Source organism: Microcaecilia unicolor, chromosome 6, assembly GCF_901765095.1.
Source record: "Microcaecilia unicolor chromosome 6, aMicUni1.1, whole genome shotgun sequence".
Classification (NCBI taxonomy): domain Eukaryota; kingdom Metazoa; phylum Chordata; class Amphibia; order Gymnophiona; family Siphonopidae; genus Microcaecilia; species Microcaecilia unicolor.
Genome location: NC_044036.1, coordinates 28,071,821 through 28,084,211, shown reverse-complemented (window position 1 = coordinate 28,084,211; position 12,391 = coordinate 28,071,821). Strand labels below are relative to the sequence as shown.

At 41.9% G+C, this 12,391-nt stretch overlaps 1 protein-coding gene across 1 annotated transcript in view; it reads left to right on the top strand.

The window, feature by feature from the left end:
• Positions 1 to 12,391, top strand: part of CZIB (CXXC motif containing zinc binding protein) — a 143,677-nt gene that overhangs the window by 115,704 nt on the left and 15,582 nt on the right. The window contains exon 3 of the mRNA XM_030206099.1: positions 11,669 to 11,725. Within this exon, the coding sequence (XP_030061959.1) occupies positions 11,669 to 11,725 (57 nt within the window). The remainder of the gene's footprint in view (positions 1 to 11,668; positions 11,726 to 12,391) is intronic.

The following is a 12,391-nucleotide window of genomic DNA, read 5'->3' as shown; positions in this document are numbered from 1 at the left end:
AGGCCTTTTTGGCCGAAACACGGACCGTGTTGGGTCGTAATAAATTACTTTGGTTTCCGACATCTGTGGCTTCAGTCTGGTCCTTCTGGATAGCTTCCGCTCATTTTTGTTGTGGTCATAGAAATTTCAGACCATGATTTGAGTTCCAAAGCAAGGATGGAATCAAGTTTAGTCTTTACTGGAGGTGGAAGAGTGTCTTGCAAAGTCTGATAAAATAAAGGTGAGACATTCTGATCCAAATAATCAAGTTCTGTGTCAGACTTCCAGTTGTCTACTACTACTACTATTTAGCATTTCTATAGCGCTACAAGGCATATGCAGCGCTGCACAAACATAGAAGAAAGACAGTCCCTGCTCAAAGAGCTTACAATCTAATAGACAAAAAATAAATAAGGTAATCAAATCAATTAACTGTCAATAAACTGGGACACACAAACTTCAATACTGTCTTCTGCATGGTCCCAACACATGCTTATAAGACGGGAAAATTCCCTCTGGGTTGGAAACAAGTGGTGCATGGTGTATCCCAAATAGCATTTCGATGTGTACCAAAGGAGACACCATCATAATCAGTTTCCCATAGAAACTTGATCCAAACCAGCATGGGCAAATAGTGTCCGCGTCGACACCAGGCAGCTTGGCCAGAACTGCTTTGATGTCGCCGAGACAGTTTATAATATCCGGAAATTCTCTCAAAAATAGTAATCCATGGGGCGGCACCCTTACTAATTGGGGGTAGTTGCTGGACGATGGTGTGAATGTCTGCGAAGGACCAAGGGATATACTTTGCAGGAGCAACTCCTCCATTGGCAGAGGACAACATTGAACAGGATTGGGCTTCTGTTCATATTTTTCCCAAACCAGGAGACACTTCTGCATATAAGCATAGTCCCACATGGGATCTCCCAAACTCTGACGAATACATTTACGTGCTAAAGTCATATGAGAAGGAGCAAGTGATCCTATTCTGGGAGATCAACCTGTGGACATAACTGTTCTGACCATCCGGCCAGATTGTTTACCCAGGGGTCCACGTAAAAAGCAGTACCCTCCTGGGCAACATATTGTTTAGGAGTGAGGTCTGTGGGTAACATTAATGCCTCAAGTTCTGGGAGATCACTTTTCAATATATCGCCTGGAAGATCACGCTGTTTAGCCGCTTGGAGGCGGGTAAATAAGGGACTACCACGGATTTGCTCATTTATTTTTTTTAATTCCTCAGGTGAGACACTGCAGAAATTGCAGAATGTAAATTAGTTAAAGGCAGTGGTGTGCTGGAGCCGGCTCACTCCGGCTCACAAGATCCGGTTGTTAAATTTTGGCCGGACTTGCGAGCCGGTTGTTGGAAACGGCAGGCCAGCTCTCCCTCCCTCCGCCCTCCAGATCCGGTCCCTCACAGATCCAACCTTGACTATCGAATTCTTCGGGGCAGGCATTGTTGCCTGCCCGCTGCTATCGCTGACTTTCCTCCGCCGCCTGTTTACGCTTTAAAAATCGCCGCCGAGACTTCCAGAGGCGGCCTCGCGAGACTTCTGTAAGTCTCAGCGGCCATTTTGAAGCGCGATCGGGCGGCGGAGGAAAGTCAGCAATGGCAGCGGGCAGGCAACACTGCCTGCCCCGAAGAATTTGATGGCCAAGGTAGGGTCGGTGAGGGACCGGATTGGGAGGGAGGGAGGAAGCAGGGGAATTTGTGAAACAAGTCGGGAGGGGGTGGCAGGGGAGAGAAGGGAGCTGCTGGACATGGGTGGATGGAGGGCAGGGGAGAGAAGGGTCACTGCTGGGCATGGGTGGATGGAGGACAGGGGAAAGGAGGGTCACTGCTGGGCATGGGTGGATGGAGGACCGGGGAAAGGAGGATCACTACTGGGCATGGGTGGATGGAGGGCAGGGGTCACTGCTGGCCATGGGTGGATGGAGGGCAGGGGGAGAGGAAGGGAGAGAGAATAAATGCTGGACATGGATGGAGGGGAGGGAAGAGTGAGGAAGGAGATGAGCTGAGGGAAAAGGAAGAGAGTAGAAAAACTGCACATGGATGAAGAAAATAGGCAGAAGCTGAGGACCAGAAATGAAGAAGAAAGGAGGAAAGGAAAAAAAGAAATGGAAAGGAAGCCCTGGAAACGGAGTTAAGAGGACAGATAGCAGCAGAATCGGATACTGGGCCAGCATGATCAGAAAAACAGTCACCAGACAACAAAGGTAGAAAAAAATCATTTTATTTTCATTATAGTGTTTGGAATATGTTTCCTTTGAGAATCAGGTGCTCAACATTAAAAGTTTATATTTATTTACTTATTTATGGCATTTTATCCCACATTAAACATGAATTAGATTGGAACCTGGGATCATTTAATTTTTTTTTCCTGGAGATAGTAATGCATTGCCCCCCCCCCCCCACCCACTGGCTATAGCCAGCTCTGCAATTTTGGGGGGGCGCAGAGGTGGGCGGGGGGGGGGGGGCGCCGAGGTGGACCGGGGAGAGAGCCTGTTAAAAATTTACCAGCACACCACTGGTTAAAGGTGGTTGTTCTTTCTCAGAAAGAGAATTTAATGAGGCATCATGTGGGATTTCCCTGTTTAAGTTCCACAGGTACTTTGGAAACCACACCAGGAGCGGCGAGGTGCTCAAAAGGGATGCAATCACCGTAAATATGATGATACTTAGAATTGTGAAGGGCTTCATTTTCCAGCTGGGAAAAATAACTCGCAGGGTCTGTAAGGGGCGTGAGATTAACAGCACTAGAAAGGTAACTATAAGTTGTCTCTTTTTGTGACGCTGCTGGTGGAGACACAAAAGGATTATTAGGTTTACAAGGCGCATGAGTAGACTCAGACGGTGCCGGTATAGAAACCTTTTTCTCCTGTACAGTAGTTTTAGGTGGTAAGGCTTTATAACCAACAGCTACAGTCGACGAGGCATCAATAATTGTGGCTTGTAGATCTGGATACAGTCCCGCAGTAACCTCAGTAGGTTCAGTGGGACAGGTTGGATTCCGGAGATTATAAGGCGGTGGTAACCCAGAAGTATCTGGACCTGATATAGTTGTGACTTGTGGGGTTACCATATCAGCAGCTTTGAGCCACAAATCCAAAATTTGTAAACGGGTAATTTCATTTTTACTCTTTTTGTCATCTTTTAGTGACAAAAATTAAGGTATTTAAGAGTACATGGATCAAGGGATCCCTCTTGTGGCCAAGAGAAGGTAGCATTTTTCTTGGCAGCCTTGTGCCACTTTTTATTATAAAGGTCAATAGACTTAACTATTAAAGGATTCTGAGCACATATAACTTTCAAAGGGGATTCTGGCATGGTGAAAATAACATCATAGGCTCCTCCTCCAACGGAAAAACACTACAGAATAAAAAAAAACTTCCAAGAATCTCCAATAATGGAAGAAAGTCTGTAGTGAAAAAACGGCAGGAGGAAAATAACTATCTTTTATTTATTTATTGCATTTGTATCCCACATTTTCCCACCTATTTGCGGGCTCAGTGTGGCTTACAATATATTGTGAATGATGGAAATACAATTTGTTGCATTATGATTATGGGTTACACTGTGAGGAGTTATGGGAAGTCAAAGTCAAAATATCATTTGGGAATAGAACAATGGAATGTAACAATGGGGAGTTGATAGGGCGATAAAGCAATAATCCATTCCAATCAAAGATTGAAAAAAATCTGTTCAATACTAGGATATTGAAGGTATCACAGAACATAAACTGGAAACTATTATCACTTCAACTTCTAGGAAGATATTTTGATAATGAATTAAAGTTGGTAAATTTCCATGTGAGTAATATCATCAAAGTCTATATAGTACTTAGCTTTGGTTCCAGATGAACAATTCAATTCATTCTCCGTTGAATCGATATTACTTCCACTAAGTGAAAAATGGCCAGAATGTACTCTTCTTTTAATCCTATTTGATCCCATAACCGGATCTCTCGACAGTAAAGGGACCCATCTGTTTCGCTGCTGCTTCAGGAGAAAATCCAAATAACTAGTATTCTCAATCCTTGCGAGCATTTGGTTCAAAATGGCGGTCGTTTATGTAGGATGCCTTGAGGGATTACTCCTCCCTACTCTGGCGTCATCACAATGTAACATCCAATAAGAGGTCTAGTATATACTTAGATTTAACCTGGGGTAGTACCTCCCCTTTGTGACCTCATCTTCATTGATATCCAAAGGGGAGGTACTAGTATATTAAAATCAAAAATAAAATGGTAAAGGTGCATAAGGAAAAATCAAATACAAATGAATGACAAGAAAAATGTAAAAAAGAACAGCATAAATATTAGCTAGTGACTATAAAAAAAAAAAGACTCGTATTTTAAATTTGAAAACGGAAATGAATTATGTGCAAAAGAATATACACAATTCATTCAGGACATTATTAATGATAGTACATAAATAACATAAAATGATAATACATCATAACAAATATATTAAATATTGATGTTGATACTGATAATGAGATTATCTATTTGAAATGACGGCAATAAAATTTTGGAAAAAATAACTCATAAGAAATGTATCATTTCAATCTCGTTGTTCAGACCCTTTGGAGATACTGAATCTAATTGATAAATGGCCCGTTGTTCTGCTCTCAAGAGTTAAATCAGTGTTACCACCTCTGTTATTTACTTTAATAACTTGGAACACAACAAATTTTATATCTTCAATTTTATGATTTGCATGAATCCAATGTTCTACCAAGGGCGCAGTTTTAATCTGTCTCCTAATACAACTGCGGTGTTCAATAATCCTTACTCTAATTTTCCTATTTTTCCGATATATAGTTTTTTACATGGGCACATAATGTACACAACATTCTTGGTGTTACAATCACTATTAAATCTAAGTTTATATTGTTTACCAGTACAAGGATTTGTAAAAGTATTAAGTTGTAATGAATGTACACAAATTGAGCAGGAATTACAAGGTTGATGACCTGCAAACTGTTGAATTGTATTGCCTTGTATGATTGGTAGTGTAGAAGGGACCAGGTGATTCCTTAAATTGGGGTGGGGTTCCTTGAAAGTGGGAGTAATATCTCTGAAACAGGGGTGCGTTTGTACAATATGCCAGTATTTTAGGATTATGTTTTTGAAAGCATGACTCATTAATGAAAAACGGAATACACGTACTATCACCTTTGGTATCGTACCAGTTTTCAATAATTCTTCTCTCGGTCTTGCATTGGCTTGCTTGAGGCCTTGTGATATACATGCATTGGGATGTCCACATTGTTTAAATCTATTTGATAGTTCCTTGGAGTGTTTATAAAAATCATCTGTGCTGGCACATACTCCTTTAAGTCTAAGAAACTGACAAAATGGCAAATTATTCTTTAAGGCTCGATTATGATAACTGGAATAGTGTAGGTAACAGTTTTTATCTGTAGGCTTCCTATATAAAGATGTTGATAGCTAATATTTATCCTTCTTTACCATTACGTCCAGAAATGGGATATTCTCCGTATTAAACTGCATTTTAAATTTAAGGTTGGAATCACATGTATTAATCCAACCAAAAAAAAAACTTGTAAAGGGTCAGCATCACCCTTCCACAAGATAAAAATGTCGTCGATGTACCGCTTGTACATCTTAATATGTTGTTTGTAAGGGTGGTCAGATAGAAATTTTTTTTTTTTTTCAAATTTGGCCATATATAGTGTTAGCTATATCGGGCCATAGGTGCCCCCATAGCTGTGCCTTTAGTTTATAAATAAAAATGTCCATCAAAACAGAAGTAATTTTTAGTCAGGGCCAAAGTGGCCAATGTCAGAACGAGTCTGTTGGGAATCCTTACATCGGTCTGTCTATTGTGTAAAGTCTCTTCAATGATGATCAAGGCCTCAAGCTGAGGTATGTTGGTATATAAAGATTTGACATTGAATGTTACTAAAAGTAGTCCCTCCAGATCACCATCATGATCTTCTAACATGGAAATAAAGTGAGAAGAATCACGTACATAAGAGTCTATTTTAGGTATGTAAGGTCTCAAAAAGATAATCAGTGAAGATGGTTCGGTGCTTGAACCACTTTCTATTTCCTTAGATGATTGTTGTCCTACCGGGGAGGGGGAGGGGGGTTGGTAGTAGACTTATGGATTTTAGGTAAAATGTATGTATATAGTGGGAGTGATGGGATGTTCTGTTACCAAAAAATCTTTTTCTTTGGACTTTTAAGTAACCCATTTTATAAGCATGTTCGACATTTTCTGTAATTTCTTTTTTCAAGTTTTCTGTCGGGTCACATGGGAGGCGTACATAGAAGGTAGTGTCACTAAGTTGTCTCATCACTTCCTCAATATATAATGGAACGATCCATAATGACGCCGCCTCCACCCTTATCGGCTGGTTTGATGATAATATCCTTATTGGATGATAAAAAGTGTAAAGCCAAATTTTCATCCCTCGTAAGATTGTGAAATGGGCGTCTTTTTTGACTATTTTAACAGTTGACAATACCTCTTAGTATAACCTTGTCAAAACTTTTGATGACGGGGTCAACAGTACCCGGAGGAATAGATTTAGACTTGCTTTTAACAACAGACCTATCAACATGAGGATAATCAGTATTGGAAAAAAATTGTTTGATCTGTAGTTTTCTTTGAAATTTGTAAAGATCTATACGGGTTTGGAAAGCATCGTAATGAGAGGTAGGTGAAAAAGGCCTTTTTTTTTTTTTAGTACATTTACTTCTTATTCCTTAAGAGTATATTGTGAAAGGTTGAAAATTGGGACACCTTCTACCAATGTTGGTAGCCTCTCCTCTGTCCTCTCCCTCTACCTCTTCCGCAACCTCTTCCTTGGAATGGAAATCTTGGTGGGTAATATTCCGGGTCGACGGTGGAAGTATGTCTCCGTCTGAAAATGGTCTTTCCTCCAAAGTTGTTCTAAAAAATGTGGAGATGGTGCGTCTTGTGTTTTTGGACTAGTTAAAGGAGATGTAAACAGTTCGTCTTCTGACATACTCCTAAATCTCTTGCGGTTTTTCTCCCTATTAGTAATGGGAGAACTGTTAGGATGTGTTTGATGTGCCTGAACTGTAATGTGATTCTTATTGTGAGAAATTGGATTACCATCAAATGTCTTTATTTGTGGATCGTGATCTATTCTTATATGATTCGGTGTGTGATTGTGATCTATTTTGTCTTCTAGTGTGATATTTAACTCTGGCAGTGGCCCATGGATAAATAAGGGCCTCTTTTGTAGTCATAATTATCTCTTTTAAACTTTCCTATTTTGCCTTGTTTGATTTCTTGTCTAAAGCTCTTACTACGGGAATTCACATCTAATATAATGGTGTTAAAATTACTGTCTTCCTTCTCAAGATGGTTAAGATCAATCTTAATTTGACTTTTAATATCATCAGCTTTCATTTTAGCCTTTTCAATCAAAAGAATCATTAAATCAAGTGAACATTTATTTAATATTTTACACCAATTATCTAAAAATGTCTGGTTATCTTGGAAAATAGTGGGTCCCTTCATGATCCTAAGACCATGGGGGATCCTTTGTTGTCTACAATATTCTAGGAGAAAAGAATAATGTAAATCATATTTAATTGCATTTTTCTGTTGTTGAATAAGGTTAGACCACCACTGCTGCCGCTCCCCCTTCCCCCTCCCCCCCCCCCCCCCCCCCCCCCCGTCTGCCACCGGGCCAGGCCCCCTGCATTGAAATCACAGCGCCTCTCTCCGTGTGAACAGGCAGCAGATCGCCTCCCTTTGGCCCTCCTTGTGTCCCACTCTCGTGGAAGTTACGTCAGACAAGGGCGGGACACAAGGAGGGAAGGAGGGCCGAAGGGATCTGCTGCCTACAGCGCTTTCACACGGAGGTGAGAGGTGCTGTGATTTCAATACAGGGGGCCCGGCCCGGTGGCAGATGGTCGACGATGGAGGGCAGGTGAGACTGCAGTGCCGGGCCCGGGGAATTTTGTCCCCCCCTGACCCCCCTCTCAGCGGCTATGCGAGGATCAAGCAACTCCTAGGTTTGCTTGCTGTTTTGAGTATATGGCAATGACGGCTGCACAGGGGAGTGGAAGCAGAGATTAACCAAAAGACTTACAGTGGACTATATAGGCTCACGTCCACTCCAGTGTATTAAACCTCCTTGATAGTGCATGACAGAGGGCCCAGGAGAACCTGGAAATAGAGGACTAGAGAACCAAAGCGCTGGGTTATGACTACTGATCGCTGCATAAAGCAGTGGTGGCCGTCAAAACAAGGAACCGTTCCAGTCTTAAGGTAGTACTTAACAGATCCGGAAGATCCCAGGGATCCCGCAGATCTGGCTTTTACACCGTCCCGTATTAGTGCCGGATACAGTGTGCAGGAATGCAGTGTTCTAAGAACAGACTCGTTGATGCACACAGCTTACCATAGTAACATAGTAGATGACGGCAGAAAAAGACCTGCACGGTCCATCCATGCTAGGAATGTCTGATTTTTGACTAGTTTTATCTAGTTTAGCATGTATGTTATTTGGCAAGTAATGCACAAAGGGGTTCTGTGTCCATCTTACTGATTGCAGTAGCAGGCAACGGTAATCCTATGCAAATGTATTATAACAGTCTGATTAGTATTAAATTGAGCATTCCAAGCGATGCAGAGAAAGGAGCTCCAATGAGGTCTGGAGCTGTCGGTGTGAGGGCAACTTCTGGGAGAAGCACTTTGCTTGCATTTTTCAATAGCAAAACTTGTCTGAGAGCAGAGAACAGTTTTAGAGGGCAGAGCAGCAACTGGGGCGGCTTTAATCAAGGAGATTTTTTTTCAATACCAAATTGCTCTGATGCTGCAGGAGGAAGGTGGAGCCAGAATCGGAGCATTGCAGGGGAAAGGATACAGGGAGTCAGTGGAGCCAGCAAGTGTGGAAGAGGAAAGGAGAGAGTATCTACAGAGGGATTCCTGGGCATGAGCAGAACATGGACACTTACCGAGAGACTGTTCTGCGCACGTGCTAGGTGCTTTCCCTACCGAGCTGCTTTCTAAATTTATGTGAATCTCATTTGCATGCGATTTTCCTATGAGCATTGCTCGCTGTTTCAAAATAGGTAACTTCTACCATGGATCTAAATGGACATGGTTTTTAAAGGGGACTTTTGAGCATCGGCCCCACAGTGTCCTGGAGTGCATTGCACTTCATGACACTCCTGTGCACTGTATTACAGTGTACAGGAATGTCATGGAGTGCACTACAGGGGTGTAGAATACAGTGTACGAGAGTGTAATGCTGTAAGAAAGGAGTGTTGAACAGTGCTCTGAGATGTGGTGTGGTAGACAGGGCAGTGCCCTAGAAACGGGGAAAATGACGGATAGTGGATAATATTGCCCATCCATGTCATTCACTATCCCTTGTTCCCCCCCAAGAGATCCCACATCTTTGTCCCACACTTTCTTGAATTCAGATACAGTCTGTGTCTCCACCCCCACTGGAAGGTCATTCCATGCATCCAGCACCCTTTCCATTGAGAAGTATTTCCTTATTACCTCTTTTCCCTTTAACTTAATCTTATTCCCTCGTGTTCCAGTGCGTCCTTTCAGTTGAAAAAGGTCTGCCTCCTGTGCATTTAAGCTGCGGAGATATTTAAATGTCTCAGTGGTATTGTTGGCTTATGAATTTAAAAAGCAAACCATACAAAAAAAACCATACATGTATTTCAACAGTTCTGATAACTTATTTCCCTGTTCATTTTTATTTCTAGCAACTGGTGTATTTATTTTGTCAACACATATAGAAAGTGTTATACCAATGAAGTAGTCTGAAACTTTTTCTTTTTAATTCCTTAAATATTATCCCTAATATCATAGGACCTATTTAGCAAAGGGGGTTTTCCTGTAGGTAGGGAGGCAGCTGGCACCTTTGATGAACCTGTCTGGAATATTCTCTTTGGTCAACAAATCTGAATTGATCATTGATGACCATCTTTATTCCCTTACCCTTATTGTTCTGTTTGTTTACCTGTCTTATCTAGATTGTAAGCTCTTTGAGCAGGGACTGTCTTGTTTCTGTATGGTGCGCTGCATAGATATATATATATATATATATATATTTTTTTTTTTTTTTGTTACATTTGTACCCCGCACTTTCCCACTCATGGTAGGCTCAATGCGGCTTACATGGGGCAATGGAGGGTTAAGTGACTTACCCAGAGTCACAAGGAGCTGCCTGTGCCTGAAGTGGGAATCGAACTCAGTTCCTCAGGACCAAAGTCCACCACCCCAACCACTAGGCCAATCCTCCACTGTTGCTACTGTTTGAGATTCTACATGTTTGAGATTCTACATGGAATGTTACTATTCCACTAGCAACATTCCATGTAGAAGTCGGCCCTTGCAGATCACCAATGTGGCCGCACAGGCTTCTGCTTCTGTGAGTCTGACGTCCTGCACGTACGTGCAGGACCTCAGACTCACAGAAACAGAAGCCTGCGCAGCCTTCTACATGGAATGTTGCTAGTGGAATAGCAACATTCCATGTAGAATCTCCAATAGTAGCAACATTCCATGTAGAATCCCCAATAGTATCTATTTTATTTTTGTTACATTTGTACCCCGCGCTTTCTCACTCATGGCAGGCTCAATGCGGCTTACATGGGGCAATGGAGGGTTAAGTGACTCGCCCAGAGTCACAAGGAGCTGCCTGTGCCTGAAGTGGGAATTGAACTCAGTTCCTCAGTTCCCCAGGACCAAAGTCCACCACCCTAACCACTAGGCCACTCCTCCACTGCCTTGTAGCGCTATAGGAATGATTAGTAGTAGTAGTAATAGTATTTTCCCCGAGTGCCACAGTTTGCAGGCTCTCTTTCTACTGCATGCACTTTCCTCAAATTTTCAAAGAGAAATAACCTGCATCGATTTCTTGGGAATTTTGCAACATCAGTGGACATGCATTAAGAATTCATGTACTTTACACTTCACCTGCATGGTTTTTCTCTCCCTGCCCAACCTAAATGCTTCCAGGAGCACCGCATTTTTTAATGCAGCTAAAAGTGCACATGTATAGCCAAATTGGTGGGGAGGTTTGGTTATTTTTGCCAGTTCAGTACCTTTTTAAAATGGTCCTCTAAAATATTACTCAAGGATTTTGCACAGAGGGACACTGAAAGGCTAAAGAGGTTAGGGCTGTTCAGCTTGGAAAAGAGACGGATGAGGGGAGATATGACTGAGGTCTCCAAAATCCTGAGTGATGTAGAACTGAATCGATTTTTTATTTTTTTTTAAACTCTCGAGGAAGTTACCGGAAATACTTTTAAAAGAAATAGGAAAATATTTTTCACTCAATGAATAGTAAAACTCTGGAACTCTTTGCCAGAGGATGTGGTGACTGCAGTTAGTGTATGTGGGTTTAAAAAAAGGTCTGGACAAATTCCTAGAGGAAAAGTCCATAGTCTGCTATTGAGACAGACATGGGAAGCAACTGCTTGCCGTGGGATTTGTAGTATGGAGTTTTGCCATGATTTGGGTTTCTGCCAGGTACTTGTGACCTTGCTTGGCCACTGTTTGGAAAACAGGATACGGATACTGGGCTAGATGGACCATTGGTCTGACCCAGTATGGCTACTCTTATGTTCTTATGAGAGCCATTGTACAAACTGATGACTGATGGAGGTGTCTTTTCTTTTAGCTGATGACTGATGGAGGTGTCTTTTCTTTTTAGCTGAAATGCAGCAACTGTGCTGAGGTGTCTGAAAAATGGCAGTACATCACATTAATGGTAAGTTAAAAAAAAATTTTAAACACAAGAATTAAACCCCACTTTATTCATGTTCAAAATTTAGGCTTATCGCAGAAATAGATCTGTATCAGGAAGGAAAACGCTTTAGATATGTCACAGGTTCTCCATGTTATCGGCTCAAAAATCCTCCTCCTGTTATATCGAAACAATATTAAGTGTCGAAAAACTATCATGACATCTTCAGGCCCCCTGCAACCAGTCACAGAATCTAAAATAAGGCAGAATTTGTGTGTAAAGCCTGAGTTCTTTCATTGAAACTTGGGGTCCATGGGTCAATTTTAGCAGACAGTGGAAAAGGTGCAGCTACTCAGTACCCCCTCAAAAAAAGCCCTGCTCTTTTCTAACATAAGAATACAATGGCCAAACCCGTTTCCTAATGGCGTTAATTCAGAGTGTAATGTGTTGGGTAAACGCGGGTGGGGGTTATTGTATAGTTGTGAAATAGACTTGGTTTTGCAATTGTCACAAAGGTTTGACATGATCGTAGTAACATCAGGGCTGGCTGAACCTATGGAGCCAGGTGAAGCACTGGCCCAGGGCACCAAAATCCCAGTCTGGGGTACCTTCAAACTCCTAAGGGGATAGATGCTGGACTGGGATTTTGATGCCCTTTATCACTAGTACCCTGAGCCACTGCCTCACCTG